The sequence below is a fragment of the Taurulus bubalis genome (assembly GCF_910589615.1).
Source record: "Taurulus bubalis genome assembly, chromosome: 1".
NCBI lineage: Eukaryota > Metazoa > Chordata > Actinopteri > Perciformes > Cottidae > Taurulus > Taurulus bubalis.
Genome location: NC_136589.1, coordinates 26535820 through 26563522, shown reverse-complemented (window position 1 = coordinate 26563522; position 27703 = coordinate 26535820). Strand labels below are relative to the sequence as shown.

At 40.5% G+C, this 27703-nt stretch overlaps 4 protein-coding genes across 4 annotated transcripts; 2 read left to right on the top strand and 2 right to left on the bottom strand.

Moving 5' to 3' along the window:
• Window positions 1–1126: 1126 nt before the first annotated feature.
• Window positions 1127–2219, bottom strand: LOC306746038 (uncharacterized protein; the record flags this gene model as incomplete). Its single annotated transcript, XM_079228902.1, has 1 exon — window positions 1127–2219. One exon carries the CDS (start codon window positions 2217–2219, stop codon window positions 1320–1322), a length of 900 nt encoding a protein of 299 aa, XP_079085028.1. The 3' UTR covers window positions 1127–1319.
• An 11094-nt stretch (window positions 2220–13313) lies between these two features.
• rheb (Ras homolog, mTORC1 binding) lies at window positions 13314–21122 on the top strand. The gene is made up of 8 exons (XM_079227194.1): window positions 13314–13398; window positions 14355–14426; window positions 16105–16172; window positions 16725–16807; window positions 16910–16966; window positions 17065–17112; window positions 19030–19111; window positions 20320–21122. The coding sequence occupies exons 1-8, from the start codon at window positions 13347–13349 to the stop codon at window positions 20410–20412; spliced, it is 555 nt and encodes a 184-aa protein (XP_079083320.1). The 5' UTR covers window positions 13314–13346; the 3' UTR covers window positions 20413–21122.
• A 965-nt stretch (window positions 21123–22087) lies between these two features.
• ly97.3 (lymphocyte antigen 97, tandem duplicate 3) lies at window positions 22088–23352 on the bottom strand. Its single transcript, XM_079232949.1, has 4 exons — window positions 23330–23352; window positions 23012–23081; window positions 22579–22701; window positions 22088–22233 (listed from the first exon to the last, which is right to left on the bottom strand). The coding sequence occupies exons 2-4, from the start codon at window positions 23058–23060 to the stop codon at window positions 22127–22129; spliced, it is 279 nt and encodes a 92-aa protein (XP_079089075.1). The 5' UTR covers window positions 23061–23081; window positions 23330–23352; the 3' UTR covers window positions 22088–22126.
• A 1382-nt stretch (window positions 23353–24734) lies between these two features.
• On the top strand, window positions 24735–26550 carry LOC306748308 (gamma-crystallin N-A; the record flags this gene model as incomplete). The annotated part of the gene is made up of 4 exons (XM_079231463.1): window positions 24735–24858; window positions 25064–25312; window positions 25755–25900; window positions 26415–26550. The coding sequence occupies exons 1-4, from the start codon at window positions 24838–24840 to the stop codon at window positions 26548–26550; spliced, it is 552 nt and encodes a 183-aa protein (XP_079087589.1). The 5' UTR covers window positions 24735–24837.
• Between the last annotated feature and the right edge of the window lie 1153 nt (window positions 26551–27703).

Below are 27703 nucleotides of genomic sequence, written 5' to 3'. Positions count from 1 at the left end.
GGATAGCCCAGCATTCAAAGTAGTAATAGGCACATACCAACTAGAGGTCACTTTTCTGTAGCACCTTCAATCTTCACTGTGAGTGGTTAGAACTGTTTATGACAATCCTAAATGTTGTCATCACATGGTGAAGCTGCTCTTCTGCAGAAGTAAAGTCACATGCCTACAAACCCCTTAATGTCATTAAAGGAGTTGAAGTTAAGTGTACAGTGCTTTGGATAAAAACATGTTTTCTATGCTTTAGTATGTGATAGTAAAAAATTCATAAAAAATGTGGAACCGTTTTTTAAACTTTTGTATTCATTATCTATGTCCTTGCTGGACAGGCATGCCATTTCCAAGCCAAGATTTACACTTTATATGAAATGTATAACATTACATATTTGAACATTCTGCATAAAGGGGTTTACATGATGACTATATTAATTAATTAGTGTGCTTATCTTTGCTTTGTGTATATTTGCTGAGCTATTGTATTTGATGAACCAATTTAGCAATAACTGCATATATTTAACAAAATAATCTAAATTAAAATGTCCATTTACAACTTTCCCGAGCTTTCATTACATATACATTTGCTTAAAATAATTTTAATTGAATTGAATAATTTGTTCCACAGTCGTCCACATTTTCAGCAATTTTCAATCAAGTTTTTTCCCTTCGCTCCAAATAGTTTGCGTGACAACACCCGACAACCTCAGAGGAGCTGCCGCCCAGCAGCCTTGCTCTGATCTGATGGAGTGGAACAACATTTAATCAGAGTGTAAGTCCCTGTTGTGTTTTGTTTTATTTTTTTTGCAGATCTTAAGCCCCTCTCCGTCGTTCTTTCCACTGACTTTCCACACCTGATCCCCATGACCTGAACAAAGAGGCTGGTGATATGTCGCTGAACTTACCCCCGTGGCGCCTCACTGCCTCAGGCCAAACAAGATCAACTGACCAGTAATCAGCCCCCAAATGTAGACCTGTGAATTTTTGCGTGAGCCGAGCGACTTGTCCTGAATCCTTTGCTCCAGATTAACAAATGTTTAGACATGACACAGCAGTTACTTGTTGTTTATTTTTAACCCAGCTTTTACATTACATCAAAAACAGGAAATAATAATATTACTACTGAGAACTGGTCATTTTTGTTGAGTGATAGTATCTTAATACAATCAGGCTGTTTGTGGCAACAGCTATGGCTCACAGCATGACTACCACGTGCCGACTGGTGCCAACATCCCATTATGACTCTTTTAGATGCACACCCACACGCACACACATACACACACACTCTCACACTCACACACACACACAAATGCACACACAGTAGTCCCTCACGTGGGCTTGAGGTAGTTATAGAGGGCACTGAGTCCTCCTTGCAGCACCTCCTGGATAGGCTTGAGGAGGGGGTTGTGGATAATGTGAAGTCCTTTATCCAGTGGGTGGCAGGCCAACCTCCCGAGCCTGCTCAGTAAGTACATTTCCACCGGCACATTTTGCAGGTCATTGAAGTCAACATTGAGAAGTTCTAAAGATTCCAGGAAGCACAGCGTCTTCGGCAGTGTGTGGATACTGTTTCCCTCCACGATGAGGATCTTCAGGTTAACCAAGTCCTGGATCTGGTCCGCAATGGTCTCCAGACGGTTGCAAGCCAGATGAAGAAAGACCAGGCCCTTCATGCTGTAGACACAGGTGGGGATGTGTGCAATGCGGTTGTGGCTGAGATTGAGTTTGGTCAGGTTGTGCATAGCTGCCAGGCTGCCGGGGAGGCCTGTGATCTGGTTATTGGCCAGACTGAGCACCTCCAGGCAGGTACAGGAGCCCAGCTCCTCGGGGACCTCGCTCAGGCGGTTACGACAGGCGAAAAGCACGCGTAGCTTCTTCAGGAGGCTGATCTCGGCCGGCAGGCTGGACAGGTTGTTTCCCCACAAGTTGAGGATCACCAGATTGTTCAGGGCGCCCAGGGCAGGGGGTAGAGAGCACAAGCAGTTCATGGATAAGTTTAGCTTCTGCAGTTCCCGGAGCTCCCACAGCTCAGAGGGGGTTTCATCGAGGCCCCGCATGGCCAGGCTGAGGGTGCTGTAGCCAAAGTGCACCGTGGCGTGTCTACGGATCCTCTCAGCAGCCGAGGACAGGCTGGGCTGGTCGTCTTTCCCAGAGCTCTTCCTGCTTTGACTAACAGTCACCTCTTTCAGCTCCTTGTTGGAGAAACTGTGAGATTGCTTCCCACCCATCGTCCTCGCAGTACTGTGGATTCTGTCGCCTATACAAAAGATGTCAGCATGTGATTAGCTGAATCACCAAAAATAAGAGGATCACTGAGGACAATGGCTGCTGATTGATCCCCAAAGTTCTTGAAACGGCCACGCAGAGCATGATCAGTTTTACAGGTTGTTGTAGAAGTGTGGATGTTTGGCAGCAGTTACTCTGAATCCTGGCTGAGTTTTCCTCAGCGAGTTGAGTTGCATTGCAGGCTGCTGTAATTGAGCGCTATGGGGGCTCGTGGTCTGCCTCTCCCAGACCAACTGCCTGTCTTACTGGATTTCATACCCCAGCTGGTCCTGTCACTTTGCATGTCCACAGATAGCACCCTGCTCCCCTCCCACTACTGTAGGGCAGAGCTGGGGATAGGATGCGGTGTGAGTTCAATCAGATGACATCACTGCCATGATCACACAGCGTAACACACAGAAATACATCGGTGCTCACGTGGTGCACATTATTCTGTTAACTACACCTGCTATCTCCTCTACGTGTATTGCATTTTGCACTTAACATAATTCAGATATTTGACATACCATTGCGTGCCGACCATAATCTCCTCATACTTTTTTCTTCCCGTGTCGGCCACTAAGCCTTTGTGCATGATCTCTTGTCTCAACTTGAATATGCCACCAAGCCAGCAGCCGTGAAAACACTAGATCATCTCTCAAAGAAGGAACAGTTCTTAAAGGTATTAGTGGAACCCTACGCAAAGACATGCACTGGTTTAATCTCAAGTGCAAAAGGACATAGAACATTCTAGTGTGTTCCTAGAAACTCTACTGCTATTCAAAATCTCTTCATGTAAAAGCATACACTGTAGGCCATTTGCACCTTTGAATTTGTCTTTCCCTGAAGCAATTTACACAATGAGGTAAAAAGTTCTTCTCGCTTTTCCTCTAAAGAGTTCTGTAAGTACCTGCGTAGCATTCACTGAACGCTATTTTTTACACTTCCTTTTCAAATGTAAAATTAGAACAAAAGATTAGAATATTATAATTTTGCTTGGGTCATGTGATTACTTTTTCCCATATGTCTGCCTGATCAGACTATAGCCACGAGCGGTGGAGATATCCCATCATGCATCTGTTGAGATAAAACATAAACAAACATTCACATGCTACTTTATAGTTCTATTCTATACAATATTGTACATTTTCTTGCAAATTTCATGACATAGACATGATAGACAGATATGGTCCCAAATGGTCGATTCCGTCTCAGCATTGGCCTTAAATTCAATTCAGTTTATTTTGTGTAGCCCAACATCACAAATTAAAATTTGGTTCAGGGCTAATTTACAACAGTATATGGCGTATTGGGCAATGTTGAACACATAATATGCTATTTTGTTAATACATTTCGTAAGAAATGTTAATATTAACAACAGCATTGTTTCATCAAAATATTGTCATATATCACTAGTTTACAGCTCAGATCATTTAAGTGTGCAGTACCTCTTTTAGTAAAAGATGTCAATACGTCCTCCACCACATTTGGATTGTTGGCGTAGAACCGAAGTATATGTAGAAAAAGCCCCGCAGACAGAGGAGAATATGCAACCTGCACATTGTAAGGCCCGAGCTAGGGTTTGAACTCCAAATAAAAAGTTCATAGGGTTTTGCAGTCATGTGACACTTTCCCTGACAGGATCATTTCAGATAAAACTAAAAAACTCTCATAAATTTCAGAAAGAACAACAGAGGAGGGATCCCTGTGGCAACACAGACAGACACTTAATAGGCGTGTACATAGTGTACAGCATATACAGTACAGCGTGTAACACTTTTCTTCAACCCTGGTAACATTATAGTCCTTTCTTGTTTCTGTTATCATACCTTAAGTCTCTATTCTCAGTTTTTTTATTTTCCTCTATTTTATTTTATAATTAGTCTGTTTTATTTATTTTATCTATCTGTAGCTATCTATTTCACATTCATTAGCATTATTTAAACATTATAATTTTAGAATTAAAGTCAAGTATAATAAGTAATTTTAAGTATTAATGTTTCAATGATCATAACGTCTCATATGAAGACATGTTTTATATAATTAAAGTTGGGTTATATTATATTGTCAGGCATTATCTGTTGTAGCATGCAGTTATGGACGTTGAAGTTGTTGACAACTTCATCAATAAACTCTTAAAAATACCTAATATCTGCTTATAACTACATCACAATGTGTTATAATGAATGTATTAAATATGATTAAACTGTTTACAAATGCTGAATGGGTTAAATTAAGTGTAACTTTCTCTAATCATTGTAAAACAACTTATAATTGGAATTTTGGCAAATAAGGACCGGAATTGACTTTAGTTTCACAAAATAAACATTGTTATTCATATTTGTTTCATGGCACCAATCGTTTACTAAGGAGGTGTCACTCAAGTGATGAACCAGGTTTTTGCAACCGGGGAGGTCTACATTCATGCGCCGTGAACAAGTTATATAAATGTTACCTTAGACTTGGTCCACTTTCCTCGACAGAATCATAGAGTCTGACCAGGACTTAGAGTGGCCTTGGTTACATCGTTCTTCTCCCAGCCCAGTAATCAAAGTACTTGGATGACAGTTAGCAGTGATATCCAACTCTGACTCTGGGGACTCGGTGGCTCTCCTTGGAGCACGGCTACATCAGCACTTATGAATGACAGGTTGAATCATGTGTTTGCTGAATTGGACACTGGAGGTGTCGGGCTGTTGGGGTGGATTGCCTAGTCAGGCAGCTGCTTGTGCAGCATGTCTTTCTGGACAGTTTGTATTAAATGTTAACACCTTCATATCTGGGTAACTTTAGAAACTGGTTCTGACTGATACTTTATCACAAAGTCTTTATACAGCCTTCAGTTTGTGCTGTTCTTGTGTATAATGCTTGGCGCGGTTAATTTCACAAACAGCGGGATCGCTCTTTCCTGCCATCCTCTATTTACATGAAAAATGACACCTCAGCTGTAACCGTCAGAGCATCCCTCCCCTGTGCAAACACATCCCCAGAGTGGTAACATGGGGCTCAGAACACATGCTGTCAAATATGCAGGAAACCCATGGCTTCATATGCATTTCAATCATTATGGGTTAACTGTAGCATTGCCGTATACCTGGGAAAAAAAAGCTGAGATTGACTGATGGGTGGAGGGGAGGGGGTGGGACAGAAGCTAGATAGCTTGGTGGATAAATGGACAGAGCGAATAATGCTCATTTCTGTGACAGAGAGATGTCATCATGACATATTCAGTGTGTTATTCCCCATAACACACTGCCGCCTAGCACTTCATCATAATCCTGTGAGGCATGAATCTTCATTTAATACTGCTTCTTTATCCTGTGCATGTTTTTTCCCCCTCCAAATGAATCTTCCTTTCTACCAGAGGAACAGATGTGTGGAAACAGCTTGAGCTTTGAATTACAAGAAAATAGGATTTGCCATTCCTCTTGCATTCACACAACACCTTAATGCAGAGTCCCATTAGCACCAAATGAGGATGAGTTATTCACTCTGAGAACAGTTACACCCTCCAGTCCTCAGGGTGACAAAAATGGTCTCATTTGAGAAAGCTCATCTGGTTATGTGGCACCATAATGACTCTGGATGAGTTACCTTTAGAGACTCAAGTTCAAGATATATACCATTATTACTTGTTCATTACTGTGGAGCCTCCTGGCGATGACAGATGATATATGGCCTTGCTGCCACCAAACCTGCTGTAGGTGTCTCTCCTCTGTTGAAATGTAAGGAGAACCTGCCAAGACCTAAGGCTCTTTAGAGTCTATAGTGCAGTCACGCTCCCTGAAGCCAGCACTCATATTGAAGAATATGTTCCCTCTTCAGACAGAATACAAGACAAGATCAGGTCTAAGAGACAAGAAATGTGCATTTTGCAAACCTATTGAGTATCCCAGACAAAATTAGTGCCATGAAATGGGAGAGAGCATGTGTATGGGGGGGATGACGAGCCACCTGAGAAGATAATCGTCTATTATTCAGCAGGTGCAGATGTGCATATTCACGCCACTGGACCCTCTCCACTTTCCATTTGTGCACACGCACACATTCCCCTAGCTAATGGAGTCTGTGGAAGCAGCCCTGCATTTTAGTCAAAAATTGAGGACATGTCACACATTTGAATTGCCATCTGGAAATTGGCTGCAACAGTGCTCTGCCCAGATCTCCAGGTGACACAAAGGATCTACTTAGCAATGCAAATTAGTTGGAGGAAATTGGAGGGAGTGTCCAACAAGTCAGCTTGGAGGCTGAACACAAGGCCAAGAACATTTCATTTCAAATGTTTCAAATGTTCATTTATTTACCAGTTTGGACACACTGAGGTTGCCCCTGGCTGTTTGTGCAAATTGTCACTGTGGTAATGACTATTTATCAAGGCAGTTTTAATATATTCAAGCCTACTGTGTGTCGACGAGTCTGTGCTAGAAGAGCACAAACACAAATTTGTAACCATTCTGCATCTACTTAGAATATTTTTCAACTCCGCATCAACTCTAACTCAAGCACCTCCGCTGAGTATCTAGTAATCTCCTAATCTCTCTCCCCAGGCCACACGCCAGGTATCTGTAGTTAGATCTGTAGTGAAGCAGCCAGATTCATCTTGAGATAAACTGGGACAACATGACGAATAGATAATAAAGGCACCCAGGGGAGAACGCTATCCGGGTTAACTCCGCCGCATAAAGATACCATTTGTAATGATGGCTGGAATCAACAGGGAAGTGCAGTGAGCAAAGCTGGCCTCCAAAGTGACCAAATCAGTCCCGACTTTGCTGATGCGGCAGATGGGGTGTACAAACCAATTGTAGCTGTGACAACAACAAGCGGGGTGATGAAGTACCACCGAGCAGCCTATCTGGGTCTCACCTGCTCACTGCTTCTCCTACAGGCCACTGAGAGTGAAGCAAAAGCAGCCGTACGGCGAGCGCAGTTGTAGAGTAATCATGATGAGATTACCTGTCAATGCTTGGATGGCAATGAGGACCATTGATTTATTTGGTCAGGCTCTGACCTCGTCACTCCCTGAAAGCTAGGGAGACCTATACGAGTGACAGTAATGAAGTCCTCCTCCAAATCTGCATCAGATACAGAGCCTGATGCCAGCTAATTTGTGAGGCATCTACTGTGTGTGGGGCCGGGCTACAGTCGCCATGTGGCCATTCCCCCCAGACCGCCAAGGGAAAACAGTATCTCGTGAAACTTCAGGTAAAGTAGCCTCTCCAACCATCACAAGAAATATGCTGTAAAATACACAGAGTTGAGTTGGATGAATCAAAATGATATAAGACAATCAAATGCACAACAAAAACACATGAGAAAACTAATTCAGTGCTACATTTTCTTCTTCACCTTAGAAATAGCAACAATAAAAGATTTAAAGCCACTTTCTTTTTTGGTTGCATCCAATCAAAATCAGTTGTGTTGGCATATACTATATACAAATATCCTTGCATATATATATATCTATATATATAGATATAGATATCTATATATAGATATAGATATCTATATCTATATCTATATATATAAATATATAGATATAGATATAGATATCTATCTATATATATATATATAGATATATATATATATATATCTATATATATAGATATATATATATATATCCTTGCATATATATATGCAAGGATTTGTGTGGTTTTCTTAATGTACACAACAAGCTAAACAAGGTAAGCAACACAATGAAATATATAAACAGTAAGACAATAGTGCAATGGTATAGGGTGCAAAGGGAGCTGGTCACAGGTTGCTCACATAGATGATGCATATTTAAATTTATATAATATATAATTTAATGATGGAGTGAATGTTGTTTAGAGTTACAGGTCTTTCCTGACCCGACTAATGTTAACTGTTAATAATCATAGTGACAGCCTGTGAAGGGAAACAGTTCTTGAGTCTAGTTTTGCCGTACAGAGCTCTGTAGCGCCCACCAGAGGGAAGAAGCTGTAACAAGTTGTGTCCAACATTTTGGACTCAGTTTTCATAAATGTTTCAAACACATTGAACGGCTGGTGTTTGCCATGTGACCTAACTTCAAAATATTTGGTACAAGATCCCAAAGTCCAGACAGCCACAGCCCACAGGTAGTACACTCAGTTTGTGGCTTGACTGCTTGTGTGATGTACAACCAGCAAATGGAGTCTGGGACTGACTTGGCGTGAACACAATTATTACTTCAAAAAGCCGTCTTGAAGAAACCTGGTTTCAGACCATTGAATTGCTGCCCATATGTTGAAGTGAGTGAGAAGGATGCAAATGTATTGTCTACTTGCACTGAGGTATAGCAGTGTGTTCGGTGTGTGGGAGGAACCCATAATACAACGTTTTTATTTGGACCACTGACAGCATGGTTTCATCACCAGTTTCATCACTGATGACTCTCCTGCTCATGTCACCAAAACTTGAAACAATAGTATCTGACATGCTCTGTTCTAGAAATTAGGATGCTTGCCAGACCATCACTGCCAGCAAGACATTAATGTTTCATGTGGTGCTGATATGGTAATCATTGGATCCCTACAATGACACCTTGTGAGAGTTGGATAACGATGGCTGTCTTTCAGGCCTGTGTGACTCTGGATTTGGTCCAACAGCTGAGGCACAGCCTGAACTGGGAATCTGCCAGTTAAAAAGGCTGCGTTTCACCCAGTAGGTAGATAAAAGTCTCAGAAATGAGGGAAATATAGGTGCAACGGATGTCCTCCAGGTATTATGCCAACATACAGCCTCTCTGGTTTAAGATGCCTCACAAATGCATTCCTCTGGGTTAGATGTCCATTGGGTTTCATGAGATTTGCGAGTGGGTCCAGGTGCCCGTTGGTGGCACAGACCCAGCTGGAGGATGTGGCTGACTCGCTCCGCTGGCGCTCAGGCTGGCATACTAACAGAGCCAGGGGTGCTTTCACAGCGAGTTGAAAGAGGCTGGCGCCGGTGCCACACACCCAGGGTTCAAAAACACGAGCTCCAGCTGCAAGTCTACTAGCTTGCAGAGCTAAAGAAATTAGAGGCTGTAAATCTAAAGTGAATTATTTAACAACATGGTTCATTGCAAAAATATTGATCTCATGACATTCACAATCCAGCATCTTAAGCACATCTCCATCTCGATGCACGCGAGATTCTGTTAAATTAATTGTTTGGGGGAAAAAATACATTTTCCAATCACAAGAGATGAAGCTACAAAAGACAAAATGTTTAAAGAGCTTAATGTATTATTTCTCTGACGCTTGTGTAAGCCTTTTATTAATGTAAAACAATCTTGTCAGACACCTGTTGTTCTCACAGGGGGTATTTATTGTTGGCCTTTATCAGCCCACTGTAATCCCTGGCTAGAACATGGCCGTATTACCAGTGTGACCTATTCTTGGTCATCATAATTTCCTGAGACCATGTGTGCGCATGTGTGTGTGTGTTTGTGAGAGAGAGAGAGAGAGAGAGAGAGAGATAAAGAGGGAGAGAGATTGAGGGAGAAGCCGAGAAAGTGACACCATTCATGTGCATGAGTGTGTGTGTGTGTATTTGTGTGTGTGTGTGTGTGTGTGTGTGTGTGTGTGTGTGTGTGTGTGTGTGTGTGTGTGTGTGTGTGTGTGTCCAGTGATGGCAGGCACCCTTCAGCCATTTTTTTTTGACACCAATGTTATGCAGAACAAATCGCGTATTGCTGACACCAGAGATTTCTTGAGAAGTGTGTGTGGTGGCAAAAGAGTTGGGTTTACTGACGGGCAGTCGGACCTTTCTGTGATTAGGCGTTAATAGCCCAGGACGTGACAGGGAAACAGGGGACTTCATTGTCACAGGGCATGAAAAACTGCACACCCTGGGGTCTAGGCTATTTTTGAGAGTAAATAATATAGTTTGAGAGTAAATAATTACTTTTTAATTACTTCTTAATTACTTACACTTAAGTGAAGAGGACTCTCATCATCCCACCACCTTCGCCACACCTGCCTTGAATTCCAGAGTCTGCCTAAGGGCTTAACCCACAAATTGAGGACTAGGGTATTGTTGCATGCCTGTGGTTGGGTTTAAGGCCACAGTTATATTAAGAACTGGGTATTTTAACATCTATAACGCAATACCCTATCAGCTTGAATAATCAGGGACGTGTGTCGTCTGATTTACGTGTGAGGTTGTTGAGGTACAGTGTGACATTGTTTGGAGAATGCTCAGCTTGAGAAGCAGTGCTTAGTCAGTTTGAACCAAAGAAAGACATAGATGGAAATAAACAATAATTATAAGGTGATGTGTCTGTTGAAATATTATGTACATATATCATATTTATAAATCTAGTTATTTATATCAATATTAATTAACATTATTATATATATATAATAGTTGTATCACGTCCACAAAGTCCTCTGGCAGTGTTAGTTGTTCCTGTGAGAGTTATAAATGGTATTATGGGGACATCTACTGGCCAAAGTGAGAGCAACGTGTTTTATACACTAAATCAGCCTATTTGTTCCAATCCTCTGGTAGAATTCCAAAAATATTAGTTGAGAGTACTGTTTATCTGCTATGAGATCATATTGTCCTTATTGTACCTCTAGGTCTCTCATAATAACATTATTTTGTTAATACTTCCAACACTTGTTGAGTGTGTGTATGTTACATTATGGAATGAAACCTGCTCCTCAGATTGATAGGATATAGGTGTAATCACGCAAATCTCATGGGAAATTAACTTCATTTTTATTTTTACTTATGTTAGCAGATGGGAGTGAAATCATACACGGGGGGAAAGCCCAGGAGGAGCAGATGCTGCGTATGGCCTCGTGCAGAACAAGGGGGTCAAGCATCGGACCTGGAGGGGCAGGGCCATCTCCATTGCTGCCGTCTCCCTCGTCATCCGCTCAGACATTCTCCATCACTTGCCACTTTCAGAGCAGCACTTAAAACTAATTTTTATTCAATAGGATTTTAACCTATGATGCGAGTTCCGTATGTTTTTGTTTTGTTTCTTACTGTTATATAATCTCTCTTGTTCACATTGTTATTGCTTCTATTCTTTCTGTTTTTACCATGTAAAGTGCCTTGAGTACCTTTTAAAGTGCTATACAAATAACATGTATTATTATTATTATTATTAGGAAGATTCCTGTTCAGTGAAGACTTTGTGGTCACTGCTGCTGCACTGTGACGACTTGCGAGTGACATTTCATCTTCCAGCAATCTTTGATTTATGTAATTAAACCATGGTCTTGCCTCCTTCTCCGGAGTCTTTGTGCTTCCTTGCCTCACAGGTTTACATGGATCGTGGTTATATCTGGACCCTGGTCCTGCCTGACACCTACTGCTACTATTATTATTATTAGTTGCATTGCTATTACGATTGCCGATAACATTACTGTTATTAATACCGTTATAATTCTACTGCTTCCACTGATGCTGTTATTATTGGTAGTCGTAACTTTTGCATCATGCCTACTGCTCTGAATGGACTTATTGTAAATCACTTTGGATAAAAGCATCAGCTATGAAATGTAATGTACTCTCATTATATGAATCATTTCTGTCATATGCATTGAATGTGTCTTAACTCTGTTACGTTGTTCATTCCGAGGTCCTGGGATATTTTGTATGTGTTACAGATTGTAAAGCCCTCTGAGGCAAATTTGTGGAGGGGACAAAATACACTGAAAATTTGACTTTTATTTTATTATCAGCCTCATATTACAATGATTGTTTGTTGAATTGAAGTGTGATGACTTGTGAAATTAGACATTGCCAGTTTTAAAGTTGTACTTTCTGATTATGTATGTCCTCTGTTGTCTGGGAAGGCTGGACTAGACAACAAACAATACAATACAATACAGTCCAAATAATTCCAATTCCAAGATCTGAAATGAGCCTAAAAGAAAAGAAAGGGTTTCAGAATTACTGCTGGTAAAGCTGTTGATGAGCTAAGAGTCGATGTGTCGATCATTAGAGAAATGGCATTGTCTTCCTGTCAGTACAGAAATAAACTTTACTGACTTTACACACTTAACAAAGCAACTGTGTGGCTCTACTGACACAGAAATAATGTATGCAATAGACTCAGCCTCCAAGGTCTAAAGCTCACTACACCATTTTTAAAGGGAAAATAAGAAGAACAACAGTAGCATCTCACTTTTGAACTGAAGCCCTGCAGTGTGATCGTGTTCCCCTCGCTAGTTCAAGCTAGATGCCACCTCCTGGGGATGACAAAAGAGATGGGACTGCTCGGTCACTAAAGTCATCAAATACATGTAGTGGAGCATTTGAACTGTAGTGGAGTAGACGTATAAAGTAGTTAGTACAATTATTTTCCTTCTTACTTTTGTAAACTGATTTACACATACACTAAAAAATATACTCACGTCAAATACCTCAAAATTGTAGTAATGTAGTAAATGTACTTTGTTACTTTCCACCACTGACTACAATATTTCTATGGGAGATGATGCTGTGTCGTTGATACTGAATGATGACTTCACAGTGATCCTATTCTAGGATCTTTCAATTGTATATTTATAGTACTTATTTTGTCTTGCTGAGATCATTACGTAATTACAGTATGTCCGTCTAAAAAAAATATATATATACAAATAATGACGTCTTAATTGAAGCAGTAATGCCAGTGCCCCAGCTCCTTGGCCCTTACGAAGTGAGTGACGTTGCACCCGACCACCCGGCACGCCCCAACGCGCGCAGCAGCCAATCATATTCCAGAGAGCGGGCAGGACTGCTTGACGAACAGCACTCTCATCCAATCCGAGTTTTACAACAGGCATCAGCGCCCGCCTTCACCCCGCGTGTAGCCAATTAGGACGCAGCAGTAGTTACTAATTCATTACTTTGCAAAGGGGAGTGACGCAGTTATTGAGGACCTACAGATACTCCATGCTTTATTTTTTATTATGACCTGAAATAACGTTATTTTCCAAGTCGTGGACGTCAAGATCATCTTTTTTTTTTAAAGAGCAAAGAAGAAGACCTCCTGTTGTCATCTGGCTGCATGTCGAATCTCTCCTCCCCTTAAATTGTGGATGCCATTCCGGTTGGAGGTTGCGGTACACCCCGAGGACTAGATGCGATAACCAGGACGAGATATGCCGCAGCCGAAATCACGAAAAATCGCCATCCTCGGGTACAGATCCGTAGGTGAGTCCCGACCGGACGACGCACGGGGTGTGTGTGTGTGTGTGTGTGTGTGTGGGGAGGGGCGGGGGGAGGGGGGGGCACCTTAGATGGCCTCGGATGAGGCTCAATCTCAGCGGCCTTTTGTGTGCATTTAAGTCCATCACGCGAGCCGTTTACGCGTCCTATTGCCCATTAGACGTCAATTATAGGAAGGAACTACGTGCACACGTCTCACAGCGGGCGGTCGAGCGCCACCAGGTGAGACGTGGCCTTGCTGCCTTTTAATCACATGAGGCCTCCCGTTATGTGTTCAACATGCCTATATATATATATAAATATATATATATATATATATATATATATATATATATATATATATATATATATATATATACATATATACATATTAGGCTCTGACTGTCCTTATTGACGTGTTCCCATCAGTGACCCTAACCCTGCTAAGTGAGGGCCATGCTTTGTGGAGGATCGCCAGGATTTGACGCATTGCTGTGCGGTTCATTTTATATGATCTGAAAACCAAAAGGAGCGCAATTTGTATGCGGCGAAAGGATGCGCACGATGGCAAGATGGCACACGCAGATAGAACGACTTTAGGCCCAGCCAGCATACAAGCACTGACGCTAACCTCTGTAATGTTCCCACAAAGACATTGGTTGTGTATATGGCTGCATATCTACCCGATGAAACATCTCCCATGACATTAATTTAATATTTTTGTGTTGGTTATTTTGTAGACTTTGGATAGGCCGTTTCCAGTTTCACTGTTTTTTTTATAATGTAGTTTTCAGTCATGAATCCCTTTGTCATCTTTAAGCTGAGCCACAGCCCTTGATTCATGAACACTCGCTGTGAAAAAAACTATATTTTGAAGCTTTTAACTATTGATTTCCACATTTCTAATGATATTCCAATATGTAAAAGGTCCCTGTTTTACAGTATTCCTTTGTGTTTTGCAGGAAAGTCCTCCTTGACGATTCAGTTTGTGGAAGGCCAGTTTGTGGACTCCTATGACCCAACAATAGAAAACAGTAAGTGGCAATTTTGCTCGATACACAAACAGGAAATCTGAGCTCCATCTGCTCTTTTTGACCCTTATGTTTCATTTCATAGAAGTACATGTCATTTTTATGACGGGAGCAGATGTGGTCTTCAGGCAAGGTGCCTACCTCCCATATGAAACACTGCTGGAAATCCTGACACATTTCTTGACACTTGAATGTGTATCTCTTTTTTTTCTGACAAATATGCAAGACACTTTTCCTGCTGTGAATCATCAGTTAATCATGTGTAAAGTCATGTTTGGTATTCAGGCTGTTTGTCAAAGCGCTCAATTATATAAAGTCAGGTCTTGTCAGTTTTATTTATAGAGCCCAAAATCACAAATTTGTCCCAGAAGGTTTTCCAATCTGAACAACCTATAAAACTCGATATCCATAGAAGCTTAATTCTTAAAAAAAAAAAAAGTCATTATGGTTAGAATCAATATTACTAATTCTTTAACGATACAATATCATCGCAACATCCAGTTATCCTGTGTTTCCAAGCTTTCATCTACATCGTGTGGCCTTCCTCAGGGGATGAATTTGCTCAGTTGCCATAGATGGATTTTGAATGCAACATAAACTACAGTGCTGCAACTAACAATTATTTGTATTATCAATTAATTATTTGGTTAATCAAATGTCAGTAATTAGCAAAAGTCCCAAAATTGCAAAGAAAATGCTCAAAAGAGCAAAAAAACATACTTAAACGAATCAATATTGTGTAATTATATAGCCTACGTTTTATATTTTAGCTGTTCAAACTGACAGTCATCATGTGGAACTTGATGATTGATGGATGGGAAAGGAACTCCGACATCTCAAAATAATCCTCCACATTATATCTTTTTTTCTTTTTCTTTTCATGTAAGGTTAGCTATAATTATCATCAGTGTAGACATCTCAACTGTGCACCCTGATGAATCTATAACATCGCTGAGAGAAGAAGAATGATAACAGAGACTTGTTACCCAGCAGGGCCTTACGTTTCCAAACACTACACCAGCTGATTTCACCAGTTTCCACACTTTCCACCAGAAATAACAAAAACCTTCTTTTGGTGTAATGTTTGGTCAAAGTTAAACCATGTGGTCTTAAGTGGAAATAGCTTGAAAATCATGGCTTAGAGAGTGAACTTTGCTTGAATGTGCTTTCACGGTACATTTTACCCAAATGAGAAAACACCCTGTAATTCATCAACCTACTAAACACACATATTCCCAGACACTCCAGAGATTTGAGTCTAAACTTTACCTGAGGGTATTGTTTTTCTTTTTCCCGACATGTTCGCTCACATATAGCCCTGCGTTTCTCGAGTGTGTATCTATAAATATTCTCTGGGTGGTTAACATAAAGTGGAGCGTCAGCAAGATGCTGCAGGCAGTGCAATCCCTCAAGTCCTGTAGATAATGTGACCCATCTCCAGGCAGATATCGACATTCCTTTGCTGGATGAACTCAGCGGTACCAAAATGAATCCGTAAAGAGATCTGCACACTGAAAACGTAGCGTAATGAAGATGCAGTATCGTACTGTATAGTAGAGATGGTGTTGTATTTTCCAAATGTGTCAGTTTTATTTTAAAAGGAATTCGTTGCTCTCCATCCATTCAAATGTTTGACTCCTAATTTCTATCATATCTAATGTGTCTTTTCTTTTAACCGTAGCATTTACTAAAATGATCACGATAAATGGACAAGAGTACCATCTTCAACTGGTAGACACAGCAGGACAGGTATGCTGATTGATTCCTATTTACATATGTGTTATGATTGTGTTATGTCTTAGTTTGGTGTACATTTTGTTTCATTAAAGGGCAACTACGCCCATTTTCAAAATTCATACATGTTATTCCTGTGTCATAGACAGCCCAAAAATATTAGTAAACATAGTCCGCAAGTCAGTCTCCCATTCATTGTTTATGCTGGATGACCATTTGAAACATATTTCTCTGGCTTCTGATTTTGAGAGGGACGTGTCTCAATGTTAACCCACAAATTACAAAAACTCTGCCCGACGACCTCTCCTGACTGTAACCATTCAAGGTCAATGCCTAACCTTAATTATCTTTCAAATGTTTCGCAAATTGTGGGGTGAGATCTAGATACGAATTTTGAGAGTTCACAAATATTCTTTGACCTTTCCTAGTCCACAGAAATAACACATTGAAATTCCTAATTTAGGTGGTATTCCCCTTTAATTAGTCAGAATTACTTTAAATGTCTTCTGTTCCAAACCTGCAACGTTGCGTATGATACTAATTCCTTCACTCTGTCTTGTTCTATAGGATGAGTACTCCATCTTCCCACAGACCTACTCCATAGATATCAACGGTTACATTCTGGTCTACTCCGTTACATCCAATAAGAGGTATACTTTTACTTACCCTTTTTATAAGCAAACAAATTGCTATGAAGTTCTGTCCATTAAGTTGAAATGCTGAAAAAAAAACTTTCCCCTTGTTTGTTCCAGCTTTGAAGTTGTACAAGTTATCCATGAAAAACTATTGGACATGGTGGGAAAAGTTCAGTAAGTACTGCTGCTGCTTCTTGTTTTGCTGGCCGAGGCCTTCCGAGAAGTAAGTGACATAAATGACAATGTGCCATTTCCTTTTCCCTTTAATGCAGAGTCCCAATTATGCTTGTCGGAAACAAGAACGACCTACATATGGAGCGGTATGTCCTAACACACACCTTAATTGTACATGCGGTCCACCAGAGACCGTAGGTATACAAATTCCTCCTTTTGAGGGCAGACTTGCACAACTCAACATTCAACATCTGACACACAAACAGTAATACAGAGCAGATCCTATTTAACTCACAGATGATCCAAAAGAAGAGGGAATAAAGTGTTTGGGTAGCCCTGCAAATATACCTTACACAGTGGCAGTGGCGGTAGGGCTATCTAATCCCAGTATGATTCAATGCAAAAAAAGGTATCACGCATTACTACTATTAATGATATTATATATATATATATATATATATATATGTATATATATATATATATATATATATATATATATATATATATCATATATCATGTCTCATACCCCTCCGAAAGACAGTCCTGCACTTGACTGATGATTTCAAATGTATTGATAAATTCCCAAAACCAACGTAAGGCACAAAAACGATACTTATGTTTCCATTAATAGCACACACACACACACACACACACACACACACACACACACACACACACACACACACACACACACACACACATACTCATGCACATGAATGGTGTCACTTGCTCGGCTTCTCCCTCTTACAATCTCTCTCCCTCTTTCTCTCTCTCTCTCTCACAGCAATTTCCTTAAAACATACAGTTATTATTTAACTAACTATACCGTTACTGTTTCTAATTTGTATAAAAAAATTAACCGTATTTTCCATAGCTTTTGACATAAAACACATGAACAAAAACAACAACATTGATTGACAAACAGTTTCTAAAGCCAGAACACAAATTGGCATAAAGAAATTACCATATTTTCCTTAGCTTTTGACATACAATGAGACTTCCTTTATATCGTCGCAAGCCGCCTTAAAAATAAAAGCATCTCATCGTAGCAGGTAAAACACATGATGCAACAAAAACAACAACATTGATTGACAAACAGTTTCTAAAGCCAGAACACACATTGGGTAACTTACTTACATATCATATACCGACAACATGCCTTCCAACATCTCGTTTTGTGCCATCTTTAACGTGTCTTTAAAACCGCTGGCTGTTATGGTGCTCCGGCAGCACTCGTCATGCAGCGGGTCTCGAACCAGCTCAAAATCCCCACAAAACTTCACACGATCAATTGTTTTGGATAAAATGTGCCCGTTTTTATCCATCTTATTATGTTTCTTCGCCACAGCCCGGCGTCCGTGGGTAGCGATGTTGACTTAGCTTGATATGCTATTTTAGTAGCTTCCATCCATCTATTATCAGCCGCTTATCCGGGTCGGGTCACGGTGGCAGCAGGTCCAGCAGACCGACCCAAGCTTCCCTCTCACCCGTAACACTTCCCAGTGCGCGTGCCTCGTCTGCCCGAGGAGACAGAGACACAGGAACGCGCAGCCCTGGGGCTTGATAAGAATAGCCCTCTCGGAAGTCTATTTAGGGCGCTGATTGGATAAATTGTATGTCATTCATTCATTTCTTTAATCAGTGATTGGCTAAACTGCGTATTAGACCCGTCTTCCTTGGGCTGAATCGCTTGAGCCCCACGACGTGCACGAGCATTAGATACGTGCACTTGAGCAGAGAGGACGTGCTTGAGCAGTGAGGACAAGCGGGAAAAGCAGATATTTGGCGCAGATATCCTATTTTACAAATATTACTGGGTATATTTCATAGCTCAAAAACACAAATATTGATTTTTTTTATAATGTATTAATATTTTTAGAATTAATAATATTATAATATATATATATATATTTTATTTTTTTTGGTGGCTCAAGGTGGGTTGGGTCAAGCCCTTTTGCCCTCTATGGGCCGGCCGCCACTGCTCAGTGGATGCAGAATTGGACTTTGTCGCCTTACATTGAAAAATGTAGGCGTTTCATCATGTGTTTTCTTTTTTTCTTCAGAGTAATCAGTTGTGAAGAAGGAAAAGCATTAGCCGAATCCTGGAACGCTGCCTTCATGGAGTCCTCAGCTAAAGAGAACCAGGTAAGAGATCATATTCAGCATCAGGTGTGCCTATGCTTCTACTTGAAGAAGACATTTGTAACAGAAAACTCTTGAGGGCATGTAGTTTGAAAGACGTGGGTGTTTACCAGGCAGGAAGGGTCTAACAAAGACAATCTTTTAAGTTGCATTATGAGAAATAGCCAGCCTTTTTGGAGCTTGACCTATACCAGGGACTAAAGGTCAGGGTGTCTTATATATATAAATATATATATATATATATATATATATATATATATATATATATATATATATATATATATATATATATATATATTGTTTAAATCTGTCTTTCCCCAGCAAGTTTATGTAAAAGCTATAATAGACAGTAACGCATCAGTGCCACCTTTAATATTTTACTATATAAATCCCTTTGATCCAATTTATATGGCCAGCATTTTTTACCATTACCAATTCAATCACTTTGCAATCTGTAACTGCATCTTCATTTTCATTGTTGTTGGATTTTTATAATGTACCCACACATACATTAAAGAAAATGGTTTGCTTCAGCGTGCCGTAAATTGATGATTCTGCTCTTCTTCTGGTCCATTTCTGAGTGTTGTTTTCTGCCCTTTTGGTGGTTGCCATCATTTCAACAATAACTCTGGAAACAAACTCGCAAGTAACCACAGGAGTTGCAAATGGATCAAACGACTTTGTTCTTCTTTAACCGACTAGTTCCCCTCATATTAACAGAGTGTGTCAGTGTCAGAGGGCGATTAAGCAGCATTGTTTCCAGCCACAGCGGGCAGCTATTTTCAGCAAAATAAATTATAAATGAAAAAAAACTGGAACCAACGCTGAAAGAGACTCCAAATGAATGCTAATACTGCACTGTCTTTTGGATGTGTAAATAACACTTTACACTGCCCCCAAGTGGCCAAATATATTAATTCATGCCCATTTTACAATGGTTCAAAAGTTTATCCACCACAGCGTGTTGCATTTCCCTAATTTTCATCCATTGAGAGGCTAAAACTAAACAATAAACCCCTCTTTCCATTTTTTTACAGCACAGCTAAATTTCACAATCAGGAAGTCTGTTTATGTGCTTCAAATCAAGTTAGCAAACCATAAAAACAACGCCGCATTTGTTGTGCCTAAAGTCAAAGAGGCTGAGGATGAAACATATGGTGTGTTAACTGAGACATGTGACAGCGTCCTGAGCGTGTGTGTCCCCTTTTCAGACAGCCGTGGAAGTTTTCCGCAGGATGATCCTGGAGGCAGAAAAGATGGAAGGTGGCGTGCAGCCAGGAAAAACGTCCTGCTCCATGATGTAGAGCTGCCCAATCAACACACAGGACACTGCACTGGGATATCCCGTTACTTGAAGGCTAGCTGCCAGTTCTCCTCCACCTCAGCTGACTCCACCCCTGCAGGGTCTTAAATATCCAATACTGTCTATTTATGGCTCTGATTCCACTGTTATTTATCCATATTTCCTATTCCCTTTTGTCATCCTCATTTCTCTTTGTGTGTTTGATTAAAAAAAAAGGATGAGTGGCGGTTCCCCTGTCTTCTATTTCCCACAATCCACCCCTCCTCCATCTCTGTGCTCGGCTCCGATGCGAAACACAGAACTTGGGTGTATCAGAAAAAATGTTTTCCTGTGCTTGGTTATAACGACTACTGTAACTAAGGCCAGAGATAGTAAATGGCTTGATGCATCTTAGCTTCTCATTATGCAGCTTCCATATATAGGCAACAAGTCCTTCTCTGTTTTAATAACAAGAGATAAGCGAAATTACATGTCTGCCATGCATACGCTTTGAAAATGGATAAGTAATCACGGACGTTTCTTCTGATACATCACCAGCTGTTTGGTCCCTCCAATATATTCAGCTCTTTTTCTACTTAATCTCCACGCAGTACCCACTTCTCTGCCCCTCAGTTTGTTTTCATAGAGGTTACTGTCAGCCCCCCAAAAATTCTGCATCCATTTTCTAATGTTGAAAATGTTGTACAAATGTTTTTGATTGTAATCATTAAAGCAAAAAGTGGTTATGTAAAGCAGGGTCGAGTGTGGATTTGTTCTGGCAGATGAGGAAGATTATTTGTCACTATGGAGGCAGAGCAAGTTTATTTTGATACCTTTAAAGTATCATTCAAATTGCTTAACAGAAGGCATAACAATACAGATGCAGATAAAGAGAATACACAGAGGATAGCGTAGAATGGATAATGAGCTGAGTTTTTTAGATTCAGTACAAAGAAGCAATACAGAAACATTCCAATCTAGTATTTATTGAAACCTTGTTCTACCTCTGTTGAATAATAACTAAATGCTGCTTTTCCATGTTGTCTTTTGGACAATTAGCATACCATTAAGGGGTGAACTGAGAGGTCAGACACCTAATTTGCAAATCGATGGTACATTAAGAGCAAACAAGTATTTTAAAAGTTCTGTTATGCGTACTGATGCTATCTCACATTAGAGATTTCTCACTTTTTTCTGTCTCTGCTCTTCTCACTGGTTTGAAGTGGGCGGGGATCAGTTAGAAAATAAAGTGATGTCAGAGGTATTTGCACACCAGTCAGGATTTTAGTTTTTAAAATCTGAATCTGGCGACAGCTGTTAGGTTGTTTGCTCACTGTCAATCGAATCTGATCATACTTTGAGGTAGGTTCTGGTCATGAATATTCAAAGTAATTAAGGAATGAGGTCAAGGGTCAGTGCAAAGTCCTGAGAACTTGCAGTGGCAGCATGTGCTCTGAATGAGCTGAAGTTGTCTGAGCACCTTTGAGAGAAAAGGCCATTACAATAACCCAACCTGCTGAAAATTAAACTGGAACCTGAATCCTCTAACTCCTGGTGTTTTTTTATACGCCAAGACTGTTATTGACTTGATGTGGCTTAAGAAGAGATACGAATAAGAAAAGACACTCGCTCTTTGTCAAACTGTTTTTATTTGTCAAAGGAGAGGATTGACAGAGCACATTTGTTTTTTAGTTCAAACATGTGTTTGTTGAAAGACATTCCAATCAATTGTCATTTCAAAAGGTGTTGCATAAGTCGTCTGTACAACACTTGATATTGATGTAAGCGTTCATCTTCAGCATTTCGCAGTCCAAACGAGTCATGCATTTCTGATATTGGCCATCTAAGAAAGGAGAAAGGAAAGGAAAAGGATTTAAGGAAAGTAGAGCCAATGTACAGTATTTGACATCTTGGCACAAACATCTGCCCAATAGTTTAAGTGTTTCTACATGAAGCTGACGCTCTACTGAATGTTACGATGCTACTGTTTCGCCACAAGAGGTCTCAAGCAGTTTTCTTTCTTTATCCATTTTTTCAGAACTTAACATCAGCATTGGTGCAGATGCCCTTAGTTTTGGTGACATGCATGCACACGTTTTTATTCCGGGAACTACTTGATATAATTTACAGCAAAGATAATATTTATATTTAAGTGTGGTAATCAGCTAGCGTATGTAGAGAAACTCACATGGTGTTGTGAGGAAGCTGGCAGCAGCACAGGCATCCTTCCCTGGTTTACAGGTCTCTACAGTGAGCTCACAGGTTCCTCCGGCCTTTCTGGAGACACACCGGTGGCAGTTCAGGGCTTCACCTGAAAAAAATTGTTTAAAGCAGGCATTGTGTTTGTCCCTCATGTGTTTTCTAATTCTCCAGGAATTATTGCAAGATGTAATCTATTTAGATATTAGAGGTGTGCAAGAAGCTACATACAATCATACTGTGCTCTCACAGATGACTTTAATTTATCAGATAAGGTTCCTAGAATCTGCTGCAAAATGAAGAGCACGTCTTTGATTGTCGGAGAGGTCGGCTAGTATTGTGATCCTGGACAGTGAGGACGTCCCTGTTGCACAGCAGCAAAGGTTGTGTTTATTCAGCGGAGAATCAGTGACATGACTCACCAGCTGTAAACAGCAAGGCGACGGTTAAAGCCAAGAACAACAACTTCATCGCTCTGATCAACACTGCAGCCTATAAGACACAAAGCACAGATTTGATTCCACCAGACAGAATGTACAATACTTCCAGTACTACAGATTTCATGACATGTCCCTTTGAACAAAGTTGAACTGTGAGACTCTTCACTAGAGGTGAATATCTCGTGATGTTTATATGAAATATACAGTTTCAATTATAAAAAAGTATGTTTTATGCATTCACAGTGATATTGACATCTGATAGCAAATATATGGCAAACATATTAAATATTGTGTTCATACCTTGCTGATTTGTCCGTTTTCGTTTCTGCTGGGGACTGAGATGTGTTCAGCCCCCTTCCCTCTTTTTATACACGTTCATACTTTGGGCCGTCATGGTAACGTCCTACTCAGTGGTGTTTCTCTGTTAAGTCAATATGCTCAGCACCTCACTCACCCTGGGTACACTGTGTTCAGGGGTTACAGTTTCCCAATGCTACGATTCCTGCATTATGCAAGAGCTGTCCACCCTTTGTCCACAATGTATATAATTGATGAGGCTTTTGCCGATAGTAATGTATGTGTTTGTCACAGACGCAATTAAAGATTTATATTAGCTGGATTTAAACCGACAAGAGGATATTAGTGAAAGGTACAGTGTGTTTACTCAAGGTGGATTATGCCTATGACCTATATGAGGTGTAATACCTTTGGCTCAGTGCTCTTTAACTAACCTCGGCTCCAGACCCATGAATCGACTCGAAACAAAGCCTGAATTGACTTGAACTAGCACAAACTAATACAAGAGACTGAAAGACCGGATCCCTCTCTCTCAGATGTCATACACATAAAGTACATGTTGCCTCAAAAGACCAACTTACTTCCTTTGGTGCAGGAAAACAAATTACCTCGATGAGATTTGACTGAAGTCCAATTCCATATGATTTTTAAATCTACACACACAGGACATTATATTTTACACTCTACTTACTGCTTTGATTGACTGCTTTTTTGTGTGATTGTCAAAGCTTGTTGAACTTTCTTATCTCGAAAAAGTGCAATAAATGCTTTCAAATTGTGCTATTCATGGCCACTCTATTCCCCTGTAGATAGAGAGGGAGAGAGATAGGGGCGCTGAAGTATATTATAAACAGTTTTTTTTATCCTGCTCCACCTGCCGAGTCTTAAAACTGGTGGTCTTTGATGTTGCAACTGAAGGAAATTGTCATGGGTCAAGGTCTAAGTAGATCCAGGGATCTCGTCGGGATCAGCAGTGATCCGTAAAGAAAATCTGCTCTTGGAGTAGGACATCTGTGCTGCTCTGCTCATCCGGCAGCCATCTAAACTCAGACATGAACTGGGAACACGCCTCGTTATTTCTACATTTACCCAGTTGCCCAACTTGTCAGAAGACAGATTTGTTTTTGCACTGGGTCATACATGTCATTTCACCTCTGCTTTAACTTCCCCTATCTGTTTGTTTGCCTGTCTTGTCTCCCCTTGTCTGGAAGCCCCCGACATATTATTCGGCAACCCCGACTCAGTGCAACCTCCCTCCAAAAGCCCAATCATAGCAAAATCTCTCTCTCCCTCTCTTTTGTTTTGCCCCCCTCGAGCCAAACTCCAATATCAGCACTGGCACATATAAGGGAAAGTGTCCATGTGGCAAAATGTCTAAACCCCCCATTGTTGGGCTTTTGTTGCCTCAGCCTCGTGATACCGCCACACTCTCTACGGCCATATATATCTGAGCGTCCACATTTTTCCACTCTTAGACAGTGTGACTAGTTTGGAACAGCTAACAGTGGAAAATGTCTCAGTACTCGGGAAAGGTAAGTACCACAGCAACGGAGAGTGATGCAGTGACGGTTTAGCCTTCCCAAACTTAGTCATGTCAATCCCAAACAAATGGCATTAATGTAGCTGAATGATCCAACTTTTAACCGTGTTGAGTGACATCTTTCTGACTATTGACTGTACAAGTATTTGTTTTGAGAAAAGTATTTAAATATTCACTGTTGTGTCAAAAAAAAAAAGATCGTGTTCTATGAGGGAAAATGTTTCACTGGGAGGAAACTGGAGATCTGCAGCGACTGCGACAACTTCCAGGACCGGGGCTTCATGAACAGGGTAAACTCTGTCCGCGTGGAGAGCGGGGCCTACATCTGCTATGACCACCCAGACTTCAAGGGCCAACAGTACATTCTGGAGCATGGAGAGTACCCCGAATTCCAGCGCTGGAATGCCCATAACGATCACATGGGCTCCTGCAAGCCAATCAGGATGGTAAGAGTGTGTTTGTGAGAGAGAGACCCCAGGGACAGACAAATATTTGGTAAAAAAAGAAAGAAGAAGCAGCATGGCAGACTACGTGTGGGCTAATTTGTTCACATCTGTTTTTCAGATGAATCCAAGAATCATTCTAATAACTTTAGTGTATAATAATGCACAATTTAATATTGTAGTGCAGAGGCATATTCACAGCTAAACACATCACATACTGATACCATCAGCGAAAAGAAAATGACTAAGAGCACTTGATACATACGTAGACTGTGAGCTGTACATATTGCCCTCCATGAACATTTAACCTTTAGATTTCAATAGGCACACTTGTTAGTGCACTCAAAACAGTGCCTTTCAGAGAAGACCTTGGTCCTCGGCAATGAGTTGAAAGCGAACATGTTTGCTGTAACTCAGCGAGCGGATGTGTCATTATCCTCCCCAGCATGGAGAGCACTACAGGATGGAGCTGTTCGAGGGAGACAACTTCTCAGGCCAGTGTGTGGAGCTGTGTGAGGACTGTCCGTTCCTGCAAGCACGAGGCCTGACCAAGAGCTGCGTCAACTCCCTCAAGGTTTATGGAGATGGAGCGTAAGTATCTCTGCAGCAGGGGGACATTGTGTTACATTTAACTTGCTGTGGGCACATAAGCACTAATATGTGCTAGAATATTCTAGTGTATTGTACTTCAATGACAGACTTCTGGGAAATTGACTGAACTGTACGTCTACCTTTTTAAAGGAGAATCATTTAATGATAATGTTGTTATGTTATGTTGTGGACATTAAATGCCCCTGATATATATATATACATATATATATATATGCATATATACATATATATATGTATATATACATATATATATATGTATATATATACATATATATACATATATGTATCATTAAAAACAAAGCCTAAAACATGTGCATACCACAAGAGGTAAGTAAGACAATGTGTGGAACATGGAACATTCATTTTAGACACTATATAAGCCAAGTCAGACATATATAACATGCTACCTTCTCTCCTCTGGCTTACATGCACTATTATAACATTTCACTATTTAGAGTTTAATTTAATGTTATTCCTTTATTTTTGCAAATAGCTGGGTGCTTTATGAGGAGCCTAACTACCGCGGCCGCATGTACATTGTGGAGAGAGGAAACTACTGCACCCACATGGAGTGGCAGGCGGAGAACCCCAACATCCAGTCTATTCGCAGGGTGGCAAACTATTTCTAAACCATCTCACCATCACAGGCAATGTGCCAGCAGAGATGAAGTCATCCACCAAGGAAAAACCCACCGCTGACGCTGTGTGGCTATAAATTAATAAAAGATAAAGCACATGTTTGACATTGCTTGTTGTTTTATTTTTGTACGGAATACTTCAAAGGCGGAAATAAAGTACTGACCCGACAACACCTTCAATCTTATTTCCATTATTGCTCCTTTTATGCTCACTCAGTGTGGAAGTCTTAACTTAACCACCACATTGCATTGTAGAAATGGCTGCAGGATATGAATCCGGTTATTGCTCTCTCTCTTACAAGACTATGAATCCGTTTTCGCATACTAATGGACCCATTACCAAGTTACATGAGATACTTTGGATACGTCCCTTTTAATGAAAAAGTCTGGAAATAAAACTTATAAAGAAAGAAGAAAGCAGTCACTCAGCTATCATAGAAGCGAATCTCTGACAGTCAGCAGTAAACAATAGAAACTGTTGGTCCTCCCAACAAACACAGGGTAAAAATCAGGAGTGAAATAGAGATATTTCACATATAGGTTGAAGCATATCCACACATGCCCGGGAGCTCTGCTACCACCTAGTGTCATTTATCTATTTTACTGTGAAGTCGTGACGTTCACCTCGAGGTTTTCAAAGGGATCACAATGGAGCTTTTCAACAGCAGTGACACAAACATGTAAAAAAATACGGCATTTTTGGGTGATCCTTTCTTGAATAAAAAATAAAACCAAAGAACAGAAACATTCATTTTGAATAATGTATGTTGTCCATTCAGGATTTATCCACCTGAACTCAGTTTGTCCATCAAGTTTTTATGATATCATGTACACAACATTTAATGCTGTATTTAACAGCCTTTTATAACATTATTATCTCATACATTCATGTTTTTTATACACCATTGCATCATTTCCCCCATGCTTTCACTCTTTGAGGAGTGTCGCACCATGGACATGTCCAGTGGACCTTTAAGGACCACTCATGTGCTTTCTCTTCCAACTGTCATGACAACAGCACACCTATCTTTACAAGGTTTCGCTCTTGGCCTCTATCAAGTTACAGGGTCAATATAGGATAGCTTAATGAGGAAATGCTTGGTCTTGAGTTACACTCAGTGGCACTAGTTTGAGGGTGATTACC